The 21,707-nt window shown below is 44.7% G+C and overlaps 1 protein-coding gene across 1 annotated transcript in view; it reads left to right on the top strand.

Moving 5' to 3' along the window:
* The window catches only part of PAH (phenylalanine hydroxylase), a 40,250-nt gene that overhangs the window by 4,951 nt on the left and 13,592 nt on the right, over window positions 1–21,707 (top strand). The window contains exons 4-6 of the mRNA XM_030480168.1: window positions 10,989–11,172; window positions 17,697–17,785; window positions 19,936–20,003. Coding sequence (XP_030336028.1) covers window positions 10,989–11,172; window positions 17,697–17,785; window positions 19,936–20,003 — 341 coding nt within the window. The remainder of the gene's footprint in view (window positions 1–10,988; window positions 11,173–17,696; window positions 17,786–19,935; window positions 20,004–21,707) is intronic.

The following is a 21,707-nucleotide window of genomic DNA, read 5'->3' as shown; positions in this document are numbered from 1 at the left end:
GTACATGTTGCATGAAGTATTTCTACTGGGAGTAGCTATTGTCCTCTTAGCCGTTGTTCATTTCAGTGAATCTGGTCTAACTAAGCCCGCCATCTCCCACCAGTGGTACTTCTACAGGGGCAGTAGATGGTACCTACAAAACAGCATCAAAATGGCAGAGCTTTTTTCACACCAAAGGGACTCAGCAACTTGCACTGCCTGACTGGGAAAGCTTTTGGAGAAACAAGGAGCCATTTACCTTTCAGGACATTATGTGCCTATTTATTCTTGCAGAAATATTTCCCAGATGATATGGATGATGTTTAAAAAGCACAAAATCCTTGCGATTCAGGTTGTGTTGCAACACACAGAGCTGTGTACTCTGTGCTTCCAAGCAAATACACTCTCATATTGGTTTTACAACTTCTTTTTTTTTTTGAACGTCATCATGTACTAGTTGTGCCTGAAAACAGCTCTTTCTGTAGAACACTAAAAAGTTGTGGCCTGCATACTTTCCATTTGTAAATTGAACTGACTAGGAAATAAAAGATTTGTGTGGTATTAGTCGAAATGAAAACTAATTATGAGTTATAGGACATATTTGATTCATTAAGATGAAAGGAAATTCACACCAATGACAGCTCAGCTAGTCTAAATCTGTGAACTGAACACTGTAATGCAGTCTTGCAAAACATCTACATGTTGGTGGTGTGCATGTCTGTAAGTAAGTGAATTAAGGAGGCTGTTAATATTCTCTCGTTAAATACATTGCTGTCTACTAACCACATTGCTGTCAGCTCTAAAGGAAAACCTGCAGGGGAGCTAGTGTAGGAAAGGGAGAAGTAGCCACTTCTTGGACGTGACTTTTCCCACCCCAAAGCAGGTACCTAAACTAGACCAGCTGAGTCACAGTTTTCCCCAGTGACCCTGCTGGCAACTGAGGGGATGGGGCTCAGATAAAGATGTCTGCACTGGTGCCTGGGTGGTTTCCCATCCCAACGAAGCCAATTCTTTCTGTGCAGACTTGCAGCCTCCCCCAGCGCCAAGGCTTGACAGGAGACCTGGCATAGGTTATATCAGTTTTGCATGCTGTTGGCAGTGTAGTAGGGAAATAGGTAGCTAGGTGGAGGAAACGGATTTAATGGTACAAGCTTGACCTGCAGCTTCAGCTCCTCAGGGCTGTCATCAGTGAATTCACGAGTGTTGGGGTGTATAAACCAGAGCTTCCCTTGGGCTGTTCATGCTCAGTGCAAAGGACCTCACTCTGTGTGCAGTGGTGTAAGACTCATGAGAATGCATGGCTAAAAGAACCTCCACCCTTTCCCACCTGGTCCATAACCATGGTGCCTCAGAGACACAGACTTTGTGCTCAGTGACATCCGCAGCAGAGAGGAGGAAGGTGGTGATATGCAGGTGAAGCGTGGGGACAAGGAGGAGGACCTCGAGAGGATTTTTTCCTCTTGTACCCTTTCCCTGCTTAATAAAATCAACTGTGTGATGCAGATTAGCTATGAAAGTTAGTTCAGACTCTCTGTGGGTGGGCTTCTCTGGGCAGGGACACCCGTCGCCTTGTCCCCAGGGATTCTGTTGCCAGCTTGATGCTGGCCTGGGGAAACACAGTGGCTTTGTCTCAGAGGGGTGGCACAGGAAGGAGATGTGGGGACAGCTTCTCTGGCAGTCATTGCCTCACACAACCACATGAAGTAGGAAAAAGCACAACACAGAAGCCACAAGATATGATCAGGCTGTTCCCTGGAGCAGACACGGCACTGTAGCCATCGACCCCCAGGAAGGGACAGACCTTGTGTGGCCGCTGCTGCTGCTGGCCATGCGTGGTGTGTTTGGAGCCCCTCTGATCCTTGCTGAGGCTGCTGTATTCTCTGTGGGCACTTGTGTGTGGGAATGCAGGCAGAGAGCACAGCTCAACCCTCTCCTCCTCCCACGTTGTCCTTGGGAGTGATTAAGAGACAGTACCTCCAGCACTGGTTTTGAAGGTTTTGCCTCCTCTTTAGACAATCTAAAAAACTACTCTGGGGCATGAAGGGGGGGAGAAGGAGGGTTAAGTGAGCTGTAAATATGAAAATCTTGAAAATAAATCTTCTCTCAAGGCAGGGAACAAAGTGGGGAAACAAGATCCAGATTAAGACACAGAGAATTGAGGGGATTGCTAAAGAACGGATAGATCTTGTGGCACCATCAGCAGCCAGGTTGCCTTTCTGTAAAGGAGGTGTGGACCTGGGGACATTCATCTTCTCCTTGGTTTAAGAGCTGGACAAAAAAAATTCTGTTACCCTGAGAGGGCGGTTCAATCACTCTTATGTCCCTGCCCAGGATGCACAAGCAGGTCCTCATTCCCAAGTTCACATACTGCCCATGTCTTGCTTCTGTGCTGGGGTGAAACTTGGCCAGGCATTAGCCCCCTCCACAGCTTGATCTCCATGGGGAGCAAAAACCCAAAGGGATCTGCAGCCTAGCCCTGCAGCTCATCAAGCACCATGGCTGCTCCCCAGTCCAGATGTAATCTGCACTCACCCAAAAGGTAAACCTCCCAGGGAAGGAAGTAGTGTCCAAACACAGCCCAGATGAACTGTGTAAGCCACCATTGTGGGCCAAGATGGACTGAAGGTAGGGGAGCCTCATACCCAGGTAGGTTGAAGGTACAAGGCCAGTGGTTACAGAGAGAGCACTCATGGCACAGAATTACATCCTGTAACTGAGACACCAAGTTTAAGGGAATTTCAATGTATTTTGGGGAACCAGTGTTGTTAGTCCTACTCAAACATCCCTCAAGGTTGCACATGCAGTTGACAGAGCTGCATGCTTTCATGTTTAATTTTTTGCTCAAAGACCCAAACTCTTGTTTTCTGTTCAGGTCTCAGTTGCATACAGGTATGTGGCTACAGTGAAACTATTGTTTTTCCTATGTAGCTTGGAGGCTTTTTTTCCTGAAGAATCTCCTCTAGGTACTCAGCTCCTTATGTCTACTGGCTTTATGTCCAAAATGTACTTGAACATATCCACATTTTTCTTACATTTACTCTTGATTCATATTCTCTCTAATGCATTTCAGTGTTGGACCAATGCACAATGCCAAAAAGAGCAATCGGTCTGCATAGAAGAAGGGTTGGACCCTCAGAAGGGCAGGCACACAGTTAAAGAAAGACTATATAGCTTTTTAAGCTGAAAGCATTTCTGTCTCTGAAAGCAAACCCAGACCATGTCTATGGAAGGGTTCAACATCTGCTTTGGGTATGAGGAGAGTCCTTTCCCAGTCTCACACATGAAAATAAGCAGCACTCATGAAGATCCCCCAAACAGCAGACCTGAGCAGGCTCCTAAGCTCTTCTGACCACTGGCTCTTGTCCACCCCCTGTTTTGCAAATCCTTGCCTGGTTGTGTGAACCTGCTCCTCCTGGACTGCTCTGTACCCAGGGTGCCCTATGCCACTGTTGGCGGTACAATCACTGCAGTGCCTTCACCTTCCCTGCGGAGACGCAGTGCCTGCAAGGCCAGACTTGCACTCTGACATGTGCTGTAATGCAACAGCAGCTCTATCATGCCCAGTAATAAGCAGATTGCTAAAAATGAAGCTACTTTGCTTTCACACTAGCTGCTCTGTGTGTATATTAGGATGTGGTAAAGATTCACTTTCTGCTTACCAAACCCAATTATTTTGCAGTTGAAAAGCCTAGTTGTCCATATTCTTTGTCTGTCTTAGTGTGCATACAGCTTCCTTACAGGTTCTGCTTCAGCAACAACCCTGACATCATTGCAGGCTTGAGGGTGGCTGTGGGGACAGCACAAACCCACCAGCAGAGTCCACCACCACTAAAACTTCTTTTTAATAGGACCCGCTCTACACTAAGGCACTGCTTGGTGCAGCCATATGCTGTTTATTTGTCTTGTGCTGTTATAGAAGATGGTAGGTAGGAAGCCAAAACACAAATAAATGCCTTAGTCTGAAATAGAACATCACATATAGTTAAAATATCACACCTAAAATCAGGAATACAGAATAGTCTTTGTGGAATTATGTTTCTTTTTTGATTCAGTCTTTGGGGGGACACATCAAAGAGTTACAGAGTATAAGTCCAGGTCAGAAAAAAGACAGAAATCTTCCAGGTTTCTTGTCAAAACTGAAAAAGTAAAGCAGATCATTTTGAGTTAAACCAAGCGCTACACTTGATGGGAATGTTTATTTTCCTCTGTAGTGATAAAAGACTACTGAAATTGAGAACACTTTTTAAAACAACAACAAAGTCCATTTTACATGAAAAAGAGTGAAAAGAAAAAAAAGAAAAACATTGTCCCCCCCCAAGATTTGCATTTCCAAAGTTAAATAAATCATTAAAAATATCAGAACTATACATTTCAATATGTAAAAGGATAGCCCTCAGTTCTAGTTGATATTTTTCCACATGAATTTGTGAATACATTGATCTTCTCTCAAGTTATTTTCCTGAGGGATTTACAAGTAGTGGAAGATATGTCAGCTGTAGCATGTGGAAAACACTGGGTTGGTATATGTTACAAGTTTGCTCAAATGATTCTCTGAGAGGACCCTTCCATCTTGTCTTCACTGAAGTGACCTTCCCAAATACAGAGCAAGACTTCAGTACAGTGAATTTTCAGTGATTTTCTTACAGTGGTTAGGGCTCTAGCTCAAAAGCAGCCCCATCGGTTTGCACTGAGCAGTACTCTTGCTCCCAGAGTGATGCTCTGTGGGAGGAAGGTACTGCACCACAGGAGGATGGGGTGAGAGTAACAAGCTGGACTAAATGGGACCCTGCACTTTCAGAGCCAGCAAAGATGACTGTGCTCTTTTTCTGTTTAGGAGCTCCCTCCATTCAACAAGAAGTCCAGAGTGACTCCTATCTTTTTGCCCCTTGGGAAAGTATTTGCTCTGCAGTGTTTTCGTTTGTTTCCAAATCAGGAGAAATGAGCTCGTGCTTTGGCCAGGGGGTGTGTTGGAGGTGTCTGCAGTGATAGGTGAACAGACCAGGTGTGCTTCTACCAAAGACTCGTTTTTTTCATTATAATACGCATATACACAGCTACAATAACTTAATTACAAACGAACTCATTGCTCCAAATCCGTGTCCTTAGCCTGACCTTTCCTCTTTCCTGGGCCAGGAAAACAAGACTCCTTAATCTAGTAAACCAACATGAGTTAAGGAGAGGAGCACCCTTGCTTGGTGCTTGGTGCTTGAGCAGTGCCAGATACTGTCACCTTTGCTTTTTGGTTTGCCGATGTGTTTTGTGGCTGGATTGTGCTTAACGCCTCATACCAAACTTCAGAGTTTGTATGTGCAGCTGTATGAGCAGAAGTGCAGAGTGATGGACACCAAGTGCTGCCTCAGGGCCAGCTGCCCTCTGGAGCTCTTTGCTGTCAGGGGCCAGCTCTGGGTCCCTTTGCCTCTGTGAGTTTATCATGCTAGGAATATCCTAGCAGGTGTAAAGAAGAAGATAAGGAAGCACTGTCTTCAGCTGAGAAGCAGGCTGTTGGACAGTGAAGCTGACCCCGAGAGCTGCCTTTGCCTTCACTTTGGAAAACCACAGCTGAAGGCATTTCTTGTAACTTCCTGACTTCCCTGATCTCTTGTGGAAATTGGGCACTGAGTTTTTACTTGTGCTTCTGAAAGTGTTCTCCTTCAGTAAGCCCTGAACTAGGCCATGGCAAGAGTTAAAAGAACATGTCACGTTTTGCTCTTTTTTATTTCTTTTTTTTTCTGATCAGGAAAGTGCAAGTCAATCCTTGTTTTGGGAAATTTCATCCAAGTTCTCACTGAATGTTGATTAGTGGCATCATAGTGCTGCTGACTGTTCTTCATCTGGTAACAATGTGGGGTGTTCTGATGAAGACAAATTTAATGACAGCAGCCATGAAAACAAGCTGCAGATGGATTTCCCAGCTGTACTTAGTTTTAGCAACCATATGCAGGGGCATTTAGTAATGAATAAACAGAGAGACATAGGAACATCATGGGAAGTAGTAGCCCATAACATTCCCAGAAAGTATCCATCCCCATGGAAAGTTTCCCCATGTAGCTAGGAAAACACAACTTTTCTTTTCCAATGATCAGGCCATTCAACTCTGAGGGTGGGACCAAATTCTCTTGACAGTGACCTCTGCAAGACTGTTTCTGTGCAATGTATCACCAGGCTGTTTTGATCCTGCTGGTGTGGGGCTGCTGCAGTGTGGCAGATGTTCAGTCAGGATGCCATAACTGGAATAACATGGGGAAGAGGCTGGAGATGCTTCACAGCCTGTGAGAGGGAACCAAGGCTGAGATCCAGCACTGTGGGTAAGGCAGGCAGGGAGATGGGCGATCTCCTCCTGCATCCACCATTGCCTCTGCTGTAAATGGCAATCTGCATTGCTAACTCCTGTCATTCAAAAATCATGATTTACACAAAATGGACTTATTTTTGAACTCTGAAAGCGTGTCTTGTGACTTCTTTCTCTAATGGGGAATGATAGAGATGATAGACATACAGTTAACTTGGATATTCAAATAATGAAAGCTGAGATTTTTCACCCCCAGGAGTGGAGGTTTTAAGAAAAAAAGCAAGAAATTTGGAGTGGCGTCTGCTTACTTCAAGGGATTTGGCAATACTGTACCTCTGTGATTTACATTAGGTGTTAGTCCTCAAGGTAAAAATCTGTTCTGAATTGTTAATACTTGCTAAAAAGTAAATTAGAAATGGCCTAGTACACTGCTTTGAAATAAATGCAAGGTGAACAGAAACCACTCCTCTACAAACACAGAACGCTCTAGTAGATGCATGGTTGTATGACATGATGTATCCCTGTAGGAGATAACCTGTATGCTGGTCTTAAACCTGAGGAGAATCATAGAATGGTTTGGGTTGGAAGAGACCTTGAAGATCATCTAGTTCCAACCTCCCTGCCATGGGCAGGGACACCTTCCACTAGACCACATTGCTCCAAGCCTCGTCCAACATGACTTTGAACACTGCCAGGGATGGGGCAGCCACAGGTTCTCTGGGCAACCTGTGCCAGTGTCTCACTGCCCTGTGAATAATTTTTTTCCTAACATCTAATCCAAGTCTCCCCTCTTTCAGTTTAAAGTCATTCTATCCCCACATGCCTTTGTAAAAAGTTCCTCTCCAGATTTCTTGTAGGCCCTCTTTAGGTACTGGAAGCTGCTCTAAGGTCTCTCTGGAGCCTTCTCTTCTCCAGGCTGAACAATCCCAACTCTCTCAGCCTGTCTCCATGGCAGAGGTGCTCCAGCCGTCTTTTTGGTCCTGCTCTGCACTCACTCCAGCGGGTCACTAGGGAAGTACCAACCTGCTACAAATTCTTTGCTGCTGCAGTGGATGGTGGGGTGAATTTAGCAAAGGCACATCTAATCTCAAGACATGGGCTGATCTGATTCCTACCAAGTCTAAAATATGAGAGGCAGAAGAGATCAATACTAGTAGTTTGTGTGTGAATCCAGCCTCAAAAGTGTGACAGCTCAGATCTTCCAAAACTAGTTAGGTTAGGATCTAGGTTCCATCAACAAAAAATAGCTCAGAAATCACAAAGTCACATAAAATAAATGCAGAACTTTTATTGGTTGCCTTTTGAGGGCATATGTTGTCAAGATTTCATGCTCTACTAAAAACCATAGAGATCGAAAACTGCTCAAAATAAGCAACTAGACAAAAAAAGTCCCCATTCTTCTTTCTCAGGTAATCATTTGTCTCCAGAAGTTGGAGCTTTAAGTAAAGTATCAACTACTGTGAGAAACCTGATGCAATTGCAAGATACTGAGGATACAAAAATATTTTGAACAATGTGAAACTATGAAGATTAAACACTAGATGGAGTAGTTGGACTAGAATGAAATTGAGATTTGTTAAACAACTCTAGTAACAGTCACTGTAAATATTTTGAAATCAGTGGCTTAGTATCAAGGCACAGCATACGAGAACATGTTCTCCAAGAGCACTAGTTCAGGGAGTTGGACGGGTGCTGCTGAATTCTTGATTTAAAAACAGTCTCCAGAAGGGTTCTCCCTTCAGCTTCTCTGCTGCGAGGTCCCAAAGCCTTGGCACAAAGAAGTAACGGGTTAGCTCCGCATATTGCTGAGCTGCAGGCATCCCTCAAATAGAACAGAGAAAACAAGGATCTCTTCCCACTCTGTGGAAAGCTGTTCTGCTTATCTCAGGTGTAAGAAGGGAGGTGACTCTCTCGTGAGCTCTTTTTTTTTTTTTTCCTTTTCCCCACTCTCTTAGATTGTAGTGATACTTCGGGAGGCATTGATGCTCCTGCTGCCTTAAGTATGCCATGTGCCAATCCTGCAGCTTGTCTCTTTATTCACAGCCCCTGCATCATTCCCTCCATTTTGTGGGTACCGCTGTTCGTGCAGCTGCCTGCTGAGACAGGTTGGAGAGCTGATACAATGAAAAAGGCCAGAAAAAAAAAAAAAGGATATAATTGAAGTACCAGCCTCAAACAGCTCTGCAATCTCTGGGGTAGGGATGCTAAGGCAGGGTTGAACACTTGTGGGTGGGGGAGGGAAGCAGGAGATCGCGGCCACTGAACAGAAGCCCATGTTATAGAATTGCAGAATCATAAAATGGTTTGGGTTGGAAGGGACCTTACAGATCATTTAGTTCCTACCCCCCTGCCATGGGCAGGGTCACCTTCCACTAGACCAGGTTGCTCAAAACTCCATCCAACCTGGCCTTGAACACTTATCACAGACTGAAACACATAGAAAGCCAGTTGAGACCTGGGACCCCATTCTCCCATGAATCCACAGAGAGACACAATGCAACACCCTGACATACCAGTGCAAGGTGAAAGTAAAGCAGCACCTCAGTGTGCCTGAGCCAAGCCTTTGGCAGTGGATGGTTTTACACCTGCTCTCCACCTCTGTGAGCGGCTACACAGAGCAGCCGAACAGCCTCATGCTCTGGGTACCAGCCCCACATTGCCCCACTGCTCTCCACAGCGTGACCACGGCAAAGGGGCTAGCAGCCCCCTGTGCCTGCTCTTTGTCAAAAGCTTTCTAGCCCTGAGTCATCTGGACTTCCAGCTCCAGGCCACCCCACCTCCCAGCCCCTCACCAAGCAGAGGGTACAATGTGCAGTCTGTCTGTGAAATGGGGCTTCGGAGGCCTAAACCAAATTGTCCTCGGGGCCCAGGACAGTGGCAGCCATTCTCTCCCCCAGACGGCCCCGTGAGGACAGCATCTCTCAAGAGCAGCAGTTGGTGAATGCGCTTTTGACCTTTTCAACTTATTGTGTTGGTATCTAGCCAAACAATTTAAGTACATCTGTAGCGTGCGACACTCAGGAAACAGGAATGACATGCATGCTGTTTCCTACCAAGTAATAAACTGCCTTTTGTGGTGGAGTGAATGAGGTCTTTGCCGCTGATGGCCAGATGCCCCCCTGCACTGTGCAAGCACTGAGAGGAGCAAAGAAAACCTTAAAGGGCTTGAGAAGCTCAGACTGGAGGGAGGCACAGAAAAAAAGCTTCCCTCTTTCTTCCCTGTAGGTCACAAGTAGATCCTCACAGCATTTCTTCATGGATTAAATTCTGACCCCACTGCAGCAGGGGGTTTGACACTGACATCAAGAAGGCCATCATTTCTCCCCATATAGTTTGAGGTCTTAAACCTGAAAGCAGCAAAACAAAAGCTGCTCCGGGGCTGCTGAGCACTGTGTGTCAGCTCCTCTGACTCCTCTGTGGTTGATCCTCAAGCCAAAACTTCCTGCAAGGGTTTATCTATTCCTCCAAAGGGGCAGAAGCCCAGACCTGGCCATGGTGTGCTGTGGCCACCACTCCAGTGTAAGCCTGACAAGAAGGTCAGGTGGTAAAGTCAGCACCAACCAAAATCTGTTTAAAAGGTTTTTCTCAAAAAAAAGAAGAAAGCAATATTTTCATATTCAAATTACAGTGCTCAGGAAAACATTTGAGTTCAGCTAAAATGAGGTAGATTTTCCTGGAGTTGTTTTTATGTGACTGGAAAAATAGGATTTTTGGCTACCTGTTGCTTTACACATTGACATGGTGACATGTCTGAGGTTGGGTACTGACTGGCCATAGTCATCAAGACTATAGCTGCCAATGATGCCTTTCTTCAGAGCTTCCCTGCCAGTCAGGGAAGATATTTGGTGGGACGGAATTTGAATTTCTGTGCTAAAGAAAAGACTTCTTTGCTGTGAGAATGGTCAGACTCCAGAGCAGTTCTCCACCAAGGCTGTGGAGTTTCCATCTGTGGAAATACTCAAAACTCAGCTGTACATAGTCCTGAGTGCTCTGCCCTGGCAGACCCTGCCTGAGCAGACTGTTAGATGATCTCCAGAGGCTCCATTCAACCTCAACAACTCTGTGATTCTGTGATTTAAAACACCCGTGTTTTTATTTGCAAAACCCTTGGCTGCCTTTTTGGTGCGGATCCATGTTTCCAATTGGATCTCTGCCCAACACCTGCTCACAGCCCTGGAAACCATGCAGGTGGCTTTGCAGGTGACTGTGCAGTGGCTTGGCAGAAGCTTATCTCACAGGGTGCCCAGCTGCTTGCTTTTCCAACCTCCTTTCAAGATGCGTATAAATACAGCATTCATTTTCTCATGAGAGGGTTCTCTTCAGGTGGAACGCCTACTTCCCAAGTTGATCCTGGGGAAATGTTCTTGTCTACACAGACAAGCTCCCATTATGTACTTGGGGTACTGGAGCCACCATTTACAATACAAAGCCTGTTTACAACTTGTATCCTGCTTCCACCTTTTTCAAAGGTTTATGTCATGCACAGTCTTTATGTTGTGCAGAGCACAAGGGTGAATACCACATCCTTCTCATTCTTCTTTTTTGTCTCCCTCCCTGTTGTGAAAATCCTCGGTTCAATGGCCACCAGAGGCAAGTCTCTACTGTTGAGTTGTTTGGATTGTATAGTAGGAGCTGTTGTCTGATACATTAATTTTAGCTAGTCTTTACGTCATATTTCTTCCCTCAAGCCATGTGGGACCAAAAGCTCTGTTTCTTATAGGAAAAAGGAATAAACCTGACCCACATTGAGTCCCGACCTTCCCGACTCAACAAAGATGAGTATGAATTCTTCATTAACTTGGAAGGCAAGAATGTCCCAGCACTGGACAAGATCATCAAGTCCTTGAGAAATGATATTGGAGCAACAGTCCATGAGCTTTCACGAACAAAGAAGAAGGACACTGGTAAGGATACACTGACAACGATAATATTGTCAAGGAATATTTACATCACATACTTAAATGACTTTTTTTTCCTGTAGCAAAGGATCTGTACAGCTGTATTTCCCTTCCTCTGTCTATTTTGCTTATATTGTAAGATTTTTCATTTGGAGATTTTCTCTCAGTTTAAACTGCCATGCTCCATCTTTTGCCATGCTTCTGCCTAGGTCTCCTGGGAACTGGTGTCATCTGTCTGGTTGGTTGACAGCACTCTCAGTCTCTTAAAGATAGCCTTGTTGTGGTAGTTTTTTACACTACCTGCAGAAGTTAACAGGCATCAAAGGATGATTTGAATTACAGGCTAAGAGCTCAACTTGTAAATCCCTAAGCAAGGGTGCAGGAAGTTTGCTACATCTATTTTCTGCTCCCAATCTCTGCCCTATTTTAAATTAGGCAGCACTTACATACACAGCTTTGGGCAAGTCATGCAGAGTGGCAACTTTTATTCTTGATTCACACCTGTAATGTGAAGGAATAACAGGAGTGCAGGTGGGATCTATACCACCATGTTTAATGCAGATAGATTAGCTTATCAAGTCCAATGACATGTTCCCTGAATCTCTGACTATCATCCCATAGCCTTTGGACCACTGAGCACTGAAAGTCACTGCAGGGCTTGTACACTTTCACCTTTTCTTAAGCTCTCTGTACACATGAGAACTTAGAAGAAGAGAGAAAAGAAGGATCTCTATGTGGGATGCACTACATCTGTCTAGTTACTGTCCTGATTAAAAAAAACCACATAAACTCGATCACAGTTTAAAAGGGCAAACAGTTCCAGCAAAAATCTGCAGCTGCATGCATAGACTTGGCCTGTAGATGGTAGATCAATTCCCCTGAGAAAACCAGGCCTCAATCTGTCTCCTTTTCCCTCCTACCCCATCCCCATAATAAATCTGTGTCTGTTCAATACCCAGTAGAGTCAAGCCTCTACAGTGCCATTTTGTGGAAAAATGTCACCTATTGAAGACTGCCTTTCACCTTCCTAAGGAAGGATGGCTCCCTGAAGTCCTCCAGGAAGGTCACCAAAAGGGTGTCCTGGAGACATTTACAATGACTGTGCATTGTGCGACCCAGCTGGGGGGCTGTGATGTCTTGAACACTTCTCCCAGACAGCACTCAGGAGAAAAGAAGCTGTATATTGACTTTACAGTGATACACAGGCCCTGTGAACCCAGTCAGACTTTGCCATCTGGAAGTGCTGGGAAGTGCTGTCGCAGTGCCCTCCCCCTTGCCAAATATCTCTGAGACCTCACAAACCACTCTGGCACAAACTTTGTCATGTAGCAGAGACAACAAGAGCCCAATCGTGTTAAAGGCCTGGTAGGGAATGGTGGCATCCTCATGGGGCAGAGGGAGGAATTACGCTCCTGTGCTCCCTGGGGCTGGCATGCCCCTCTGAACACCTGGATTTACTTTCCAATTTGGCCTCATGGACCCTGACTGTGGCTGCTGCAGCCTCATCCTTGTGGGATCCTTGTACCTCTGGGCCGATATGAGAGGAGGGAGGAAAAGTCCCATGGGTGACTGCCCACCCTGCTTACCGCTATCCCTCACACCACCCATCTGCCTCTCCACTTCTTGGGTTTGTGGATGCTCTTCAATCCTGCTATAGGAAGTCTCTGCAATCCACTTTGTTGGAAGCAGGAATAACTTCGCATTCCTGTAAGAAATCCCAGGGAGGTCAGTCGTAATTCTGACTTTGGAGGGAAATAGGAAAGATTTTGCAAGCTATACTCCTAATTCTCAGAGATTTGCTGGATCTGAAGCTGCTTGGTACAGTGATGGCTGCCCAGCATCCAGTCTGAGACATGCTTAAATGCCTTTTCAGATAACAGATGTGATTTTAATAGGATTTCAGACTTTAAATACTTTAGGTCTGGACCTTCCGCTTCCTTCCTAGGAACAACATGAAAGGACATTAATACCTTCTTGAGATCAGTGCTGGTAATCCTTTTACCGTTTCCTTTGTGTCCTACCCATGACAATACATTTGAAGATGAAAAAGAAGAAGGCAGATACTCTTTGGAGCCAGTTCTCTCCATTCATGAGGTGAAGGGACAAAAGGTTGATTAGATGATTTATGATCGTGTCAAATCAAAGAGGTTCTCTTCTGGGGACCCTTTTATTTCCAGAAGAAAGCTACAGGGCCTAGCAGAGCTTGCCACTACTTTTATTTTTCTAGTTATTATTAAGAAGTTAATAAGAAACTTTATTAAATAATAAAGTTGTATATAAGCATAGGCTAGAGTTGGATAGAGACACAGCTATAAACATAGGCCAAGAAAGGCTTATGAGTGAAATTCTGACCTCACAGAAGTCAAAACTGCTGTGATCAGCTGTAGGATTAGGATTTCACTGCATGTTACTGTGTTTATCAAGGTTTTTTGAGCCAGATTATCCTTTCAGTGCAGCAGAAAGGGACTTGATCTCTTTCTGTTTGGGAGGATAACTTGTGTTTGTTTGTTAGTTTCAGTAATTCAGAAATAGTATAAAGTGGGAGCAATTTATTGCCAAAAAAGAGGAAGATTGATTTTTTTTTTTGCCCTTTCCCTTTTTCTTTTCCTTTTTTCTTTTTTCCTTCAATTTCAACTTCTCCCAAGAGTAGTAAGGATCCACTCAAACTGAAATCCCCAAAGAGCCATATTTTGAAAGGTCAAACAAGCCGTGCTTAGGGGATGAACTGTGGGTGGCACATTCTGGGCTCAGACAGCTCTACAAGGGCAGAGTGAGACTGGAGCAACCGAAGCTGTAGGAAGCGTGGTAAGATGTTGTCCTTTATCAGGGATGGCATTAACAAATAACAGGCCTCGTGGTGCCTTTTAGGTCATCCTGCCTTTCAAATGTATCCTCCAAATCTGGTCATAATCCACAGATATGCTCTGTGAAATTTTATTCCTAAAAAGCAGAATGAGAGCAATATATCTCCAGGGAGCAAAAGCTCAGAAATATGGTATATGGGGATATTATCACACCCCTCTCAGTGGGCAGGTAAAAGCTGGGAAGGTTCTCTCCTGGAAGCAGTCCAGGCTCCCATGGGACCAGTTCTTTCACTGCTGTCTAAAGACGGTCTCAGCCCTTCCTTGCAAAGGATTAATTTTGCTCAAGCTCACGATTTGAGAAAAAAAACAACCCAAACCCAAACTTATTTTTCTCAGTCTCCTATAGGAGGAACACGGTGCCATTCTTGGGGCACCATTTTGTGGACAGTCAGAGGAAATTTCTCTATTCTTCCCCTTCAGTATAGTTCAGTGTTAAACGTGTGTGTATGTGCTTTACTGGGCAAGGGATAAATGAATGTCTTTTTTTTCTCCTTTTTTTTTTGGTCATTCAACTGCTTTTAGGGTCTTATCTCAATTAAATTACACCCAAATAGTTACAAATACCAAATTTGGATCAACAGGGTCATTTTAGCTGACAGCAGGCCAGCAAAATGCCCTAAATCAAAAGGTACTTTTAGAGTTTCAGATGAGATGGGCTAGCAGTCACTGGGCCAGAAGCCTTTTTAGAGATGGAAAGATTAGTTGTGAAAACAGTGTGTCTCTTCATGGCTGTTTTTGGAAACAAGCTGGGTGTCTGCAGTCCACTTGGAGCCCATGAATAAAAAGAATTAAATATTATCCTGTTGCAGCATTAGGGAAATGCAGACAATTTATTGCATTTCTGAGACAGGCTGGGAGCTGCTGTTCTGTAGGGGCCTTGTTTGCTAGACCCTGAGGCTGGCCAAAGCATTTGGGACTGTTTAAGAAAGGACTAAACCTGGGCTCGAACTGTTATAAATTGCATAGACCTGTCTTTGACCCTCCTCACAATGGTCCGAATGGAGGAGTTCTGCAGAAGTCCTCGCTGCCCCTGCTTTGCTGCCTCTTATATAAATGGCTTATTAGCATTCTGCCAAGCATTTGACCCCATGGTAATTTGGTCACCACTTGGGTGTCCAGCACCATCCCATAAATGCTGCTGTTTCTCTTACAGACAAATCAATATTTATTACTGATCAGCCCATGTTTGCTTCTCAGACCTTCACAGAGGCCCAGTGTTGCAACAGCTTGCCCTGGCAATTCATTAATGGCCGTGCAGACAGACAGCAAGTCTGGCGAATGGGCTGGAGGAGGATGTTGCAAACAAAATACGGGATAGATTCACCCAGGGGGTAATTTGATTTGATCTTTTAAATAGTTGCTGGGAGGGCTGGGGACAGCCTCCTGCACACCACAGCTAGGCAAAAGATCCACATTGAGTCCCAACCTGCACCTTTCTGATTCAGGGCAGCAAAACCCCAGAGACATCACTGCTGAAATCCATGGCAGACTTCAGCCCCCACTGATTTGTTTGCATAGCCTGGACCCTTCAGATCATGGTGTGTCCCTGAAGATAGTGGTTATTCACTTTAACACTGACAAATTCTTTGCTGTGGGGCTGCCAGACAGCTTTTTTGCCAGTGCCTAATTAAAAATTTATCAGTGTGCCTTCCCCCAGGCTGATCCTGGTGAGTCTGAAGCACTAAACGGTGAAGCAGTTCCCCACCATCACGCAAAGCTCAGCGGCAGAGCTAGGGGATAAACCCAGTGTCTGCATGCCCGTATAGAAAATTGGGGCAGCATGGCTTGGTGTGCTCGCCCATCACACCTCTCTAGGACTCACACTTTTTTCTACTCTGACTAGTTTAACTCAAGGGGTTGGAGGTGCCAGAAGGATGCTGACAGCAAGGTGAGAAAGTATTTCTGGAGAAACCCCACAAAAAAAGTCATTTTGGGAAGATCTTCTTGGGAGTGCTGCTGCCATCTAGTGACTTGTTCAGGACTGTTCTTTACGGCAAAGCAGACGGGTGTGCTGCTCGGGAAGGCGGCAAAAAACCCTACTTCTGCTGGATGGTAACACTACCGAGCCGCCGGGCTCAATCTCTGTTGACCTCACCAAGCTGGCAGCAACCAGATGCCTGCCCTCCCTGCCCTGCCTGAAACAAACTGAGGGCTCCAAGGGGAAGCGTTGGATGGAGCTGTGCTGGTGGTAGGACAGTAGGTCAGGGAAGGTGGGGACTCTGTATGGGGCTGAGCTGTGGCTGCCCAAAGTGTGCCCTGCAAATGTGCTGTTGTTGCTCTGACCCCTCTGTGCAAGTGCCTCGCAGAAGCCCAGCGCCACAAGTGCCCTCGCTGTTGTTAGGCTCAGCACAAAACAAGGCTGAATAGTCCTGGAGACAGTGATCCTCTTATCCTGTAGGCGGTCCATCAGGTCTGGGATGAGCCCCATCAGTAAGGCACTGCAGGGAACTCATGCAGCAGCTGCTGACTGGGGATCAGGTTCACTTGGTACAATCCCCCAAAATCAAATGGGGAGGTATGGCTGAGTGGCAGTACTCCCAGCTGAGCAGAGAGCCACACAGGGCAATGAGCTGTTTTCCAAGCATTGACTGAGCAAGTGACATCCATCTGTGCAAGAAAGTCACTAAATGAACTCCAAACATGTTACTGATAGACTGCTGAAAGCCCCTGGGCTTGGACCAGCTCACTTATGCATAGTATTAGCCTTGAAGTCTGTGTTGCTGACTTGTACTCAGCACGGGGACCATATGGGACATGACAGCACACCCTGAAAATGGGATATATCCTTAGGTGGCGGTGTTGGTGCCAGAAAGGAAGTCTGACCTGGAATGACTGCCCCATGTACCTCACAAGCTACAAAGAACCCCTCCTTGTAGTGCAATTGCCATGAAGACACTTGCCTTCCGCTTTCCCCTGTCTGAATGCATCACATCTGGGAAGCTCTGTGATTCTTCCTTGACTCCCACCTTATGCCCTTCTGTAAGGGGAGGGCCACATGGGCATTGCATGCTGTATAGTCAGTGTGGTCCCATTTCATATCCTGAACGTGCCCTAGGCAGTGTATATACTATGTGAGTTACAAGGCAATAGAGAACCAGACCCAAAATGTCAATTAAATGAATGCATTATTGTATAATGACTACAGTAATACAATGCCAGTCTGAGGTATTAGGATGCCATTTATCATTTTATTTCAGCATCCTAGCTTAAGTGAGGCCACCAAGTAGGTCTTAGAAAAAGATTTTCGGAGGGTCAAATAATCCTGTATCCTTCTTATTGTGGGGTTTCTTGATATTCCTTTAAAATGGCATATTCCAGCTACTGTGAAAGGAAGCACACTCTGGAAAAATTCCTGCATTTTGGTAAGCCAAGAAACCAGAATAATAAACAGAAAACCATAAACATTACAAGCCAGCTCTGTGCCAAGAGCTAGACATTCCTGATGCTCGGTATTCTTCCAACAGTGCAAAACAACCACAAATTCAAGACAACTTGCAAGGTTTGCTTTTGCTTTCTGCTACAGGGAAAGACCGTTGCTGTCCAAAGAATTTAGCCCTTTGCATATGTTTCTTTAAATTTATGATGAAAAGAAGGAAAGACCAGAAAGCAGGCCCAAACCAAGTAATGAAGAAGCATACCACTCACATTTTCTTTTCTGTTTTACAGTGCCATGGTTCCCAAGAAGTATCCAAGAGCTGGACAGGTTTGCCAATCAGATCCTAAGCTATGGAGCAGAATTGGATGCTGATCATCCTGTAAGAAAAAAAGCTTTATGTTTTTAACATGCTTCTAGTTATTGGGGCAGAAGTTTCTCTCATTTACACGTGCTCTGCTTTCAGACAGACCTAATAGACTAAGTCTCACATGATACAGGACGAGAAGGGTACCGCATTTGTAGGGTTAGAATCAGCCCAATCCTTGGTTATGAAGTAAATCAGACCAAAGGCTGCTTTAACTTGTGCAAATACCAACCTTAAAAGTCACAGCTGTCACCAGAGCACAGGGCCACCACAAGGACACCTCTAGTTTTCCCATGTGGCTCTGACATGGTGACTTTAGACTTATTCTGTGAATCACTAGCAACAAAAACTTTCGAAGCAACATATCAGAGCCCAGAGATAAGATGACTGTTTTTTTTAATCCTTAATTACATATACACATGATTGAGCTTAATACCTAGTTATGTGGTTGTTCAATCTGGCATGATTCTTGTATCATGAGACACAACAAAAGAAAAGGTCCTTGTTTCAAAAAGTTTGTGGTTTAAATGGTAGGGTCAGAAAGTTTTGTTCATTGGTTTAGCTGATAAAAATAAAATATTCAGCTTTTTTTCAGCTCTTCCAGATACAAGAATACTTTCTGCCTCTATTCCCTCTCCAAGCAAACAACAACTTATTTTCATTTGTCAAAACACACTGAGTTCCATGCAGTGCAACAGAAATTGCTGCTATTAGTTTAATTGAGATAGGGTGATTATAAATAAATTACATGCAGTGCAACAAAAATTGCTGCTATTAGTTTAATTGAGATGGGGTGATTAGTCATTCACTACCTATTGCTTAATTCGAGATGTGTTATGTATCATGTACAATGATTCATGATGTTCAGCGTGGTCATATGAAAGGCAGAATGAAAGGAGATACACTGAGTCAATGGCCCCCTTGTGTGTCATGCGGGAATAGACCAGGATTGTATTTAAAAAAAGAAACAAAACAAAACAAAAAAGATATGAAAAAGAATGAAGCATCTCTGCTCCAGTTCCTAGAATTAGTTAGTGAGCAGTTTATGCCTTAAGAAGAAAACACAGCTGCTGGGGTAAATAGGTGTGACAGTACATAGACTGCATAAAGTAGAAATTAAAGGAGCCTGTGTTTTTAATGGTTAAGTGATATGGGATTTAATCACAAATACCTCTATGCCAGGCTAATCTTGGCCAGCATATTTTTTAGGCCACAGGCTGCCCCTTCTTGACTCACACTCTTAGATCTCCACTCCACTTCGGCTGCCTCCTGTGCTTGGTTGTAGCTTCATGGTCACTCGGTCCAGCTGTGCCATGTACCACAAAGAGATGCGTTCATGAACTGCTGCAGTGCCCAGTGAGTTGCTGCTATTTGCCCTGCAGAAATGTGTCCTAGCTTGGAAGGATGTTTCTCCACCTTAGGTGGTGAAGACACTCCTAGCCCTGTGGAACTTTTAGTCTAAATAGCAGGCAACTGGGATAGGGGAATGGTTATCCTAGATGAAGGTTTAGAGATTGTATTTCTCATCCCTGGTTTTATTGGTAATTAGCTGAAAAGGTCAAGCTCCCAACTGCAAGATCTATTAGTCATTCTCTGTAGTAATTAAATCCCTTCAGATGGTTGAATTTGTAGTGCAAATAGGGCTTTTTTGGCTTGCAAAGTGCCTCTGTTCTTCTAAGAGCTTGAAAACGAGGACCTTTAAGTGCGGTTCATGCTGAAAATCTGCTGAAGAAGTCTGACTGAGTTGATGAGTATCTTTCTAATTTGGTCTAACTCTGCTCCTGTAGGTCAGCCCAGCTGTGCCAGGACCTGCAACAAGCTTCCTGAGAAACCAGAAAGATGTGGTTATTTGAGTGCCATTAATTCAGTGTACTGCTCCCGGGGGAGCACTGTAAAGGACTATGTTTCCTTTGTATGTTGCAAGTAGAAGTGAGAAAGTGAAAGGACTTGAGGGGCGAGAGGTGCTAGGAGGCTGTGGCGGGATGGTTGCTCTGGTGGCCCTGCAGACCGGGAAAGAGTGGAGCTGGGCAGGATGGAGGCAGCTTCGCTGCTCACCCGCCTTCACTTCTTGGACTGCACCAGCCACGCACAAGGCTGCTCGGTGAGAGGAAAGCAGTTTACCATTTGCACTTATGCAGGGACTGTCCATTGCTGTTTCTCTTTAGGGGTTCAAAGATCCTGTGTACCAGGCCCGGAGGAAGGAGTTTGCAGATATCGCCTACAACTACAAACAGTGAGTGCTCAGTGAATGGGCAGAAAGTAAGGCCACATCTCCTGCCCTCTTTTAGGGCTCTCACCCTGCTGGCAATCTGTATTTTTCCACAAGCGTCCTTCTGCTGTTGTCTGCTGTAAATTTGCCATGTGTTTAAATCTTCCTGTTCATGCATTTATCCCCAAATTGCAGTAAAACAAAAGTAAATTGTTCCAGGCACACGTTCAGAAGAGAACATCGCCTCCCTTCCTTCCCCACAACACCCCTCTTCTCCAGCTTTGTTGTCTAATTGAGCATCAGACTCTGTTGCTACTACAAAGACCTGAGCTTTGAATAAAGCCGTTTCTGGTATTCTCCCCATTAAACCAGGGCTGGGGGAGGAGTGCCTATCATTTACATTAAAGCAGGAGCTGCATATGCTATTAAAATAATGAATAACTTATGGTTCTGATGCTAATCCAGCGCTTGATACTCTACTTTTATCATGTCTGACCCAGCTGCAATCAGCAATTTGGGCTCTCATTTCCCAAGAAAAATAAATGGAGATAAATTCATTTAGAACAGGCTTGCTTGATTGCTTTCAGTGATCAGATCTGGTGGAGACAAAATTCTGTTCCCAGAGTCACTCACACATTTATATCAGTACTATCAGGCCTGTGTCCTGCTGGGACTGGAAAAAATTGTGATTGCAAAGGATAAACTAACATATGTTGTACATTTGGGGCTCCACTTTTCACAGGACTGTGATGAAGAGATAGTCCCTGAGCCAAAGAGCTAATAATCTAATCGCAAAATGAGAGGCCAAATTGGACCGATTGGTGGAAAGTGAAAAAAAAGTCAGGTGAAAAAAGTCAGGAGCCCAGTTTAAAACTAGAAAATTTGGATAAGACTTTATAGACAGATGTAGATGAATCTGATGCCCATTTATAGGTATCCCACAGAAGATATACCTTTCCTGCATAATAAATAGCAAATTCTGGTCTCTCATTTGCATGCTTTCACCAAATCCTACATAGAAATAAAACAAAAATAATGTTATTCCCCTCCCTGTCGAAGATTAAAACAGAAACCATCTTATTCAGATGAAACCATTATATTACAACATATAACTAATTAATATTTAGTCTGTTAGCCAGATACTCAGACACATTGATAACAGAGCCTACACAGACGTGGACCTATGACCCAAAAGCACCTTTTATGTGAAATTATTGGGTTTTCCAACTAGGTCTTTCAGTATCAGTGCAGTAAGTAGGGTGTCATGCATCTGGGCTTCTGGGACTTGTGGAAAGAAGGCATGTGTTTTTTGTGACCTTGGGTGTTGATTCATGATGGCCTAGATGGACCTGTGATGTCTTTACCCTGGGTGCTACACCAGACAGACATTCCTTTCAAGGTCTACTGTGGGGAGGAGAGGTCAAGGGGGTGTCTCCAGCATGGAAGGACAGAGATGCAGGAGAACTGGGCAGGAGGAGAGGGACACGCAAAGTTATCAGGCTTTGTAGGAAGTATCTGAAAAGGCAAATGTGCTTAGCTTGTGAAGGTGCTACCCCGCTAGAAAAATGAGGTGGGTCTGTGGTTGCTTGTCTTGTACTCTTCTTCCCACCATCAATTTTACCCTCTTCTGTGCCCCTTCTTTTTGCCTATTTTGTCCTCTTCCTCCTGCTGTTTGCCTCTCTACTCTGCCTTTGCTCTTTTGCCTTCTCTCTTGATACATTTACCTGT

The sequence above is a fragment of the Strigops habroptila genome, chromosome 3, assembly GCF_004027225.2.
Source record: "Strigops habroptila isolate Jane chromosome 3, bStrHab1.2.pri, whole genome shotgun sequence".
In the NCBI taxonomy this organism is placed as follows: domain Eukaryota; kingdom Metazoa; phylum Chordata; class Aves; order Psittaciformes; family Psittacidae; genus Strigops; species Strigops habroptila.
Note: the sequence above shows the minus strand (reverse complement) of the source record. Positions and strands in the feature narration are given on the sequence as shown.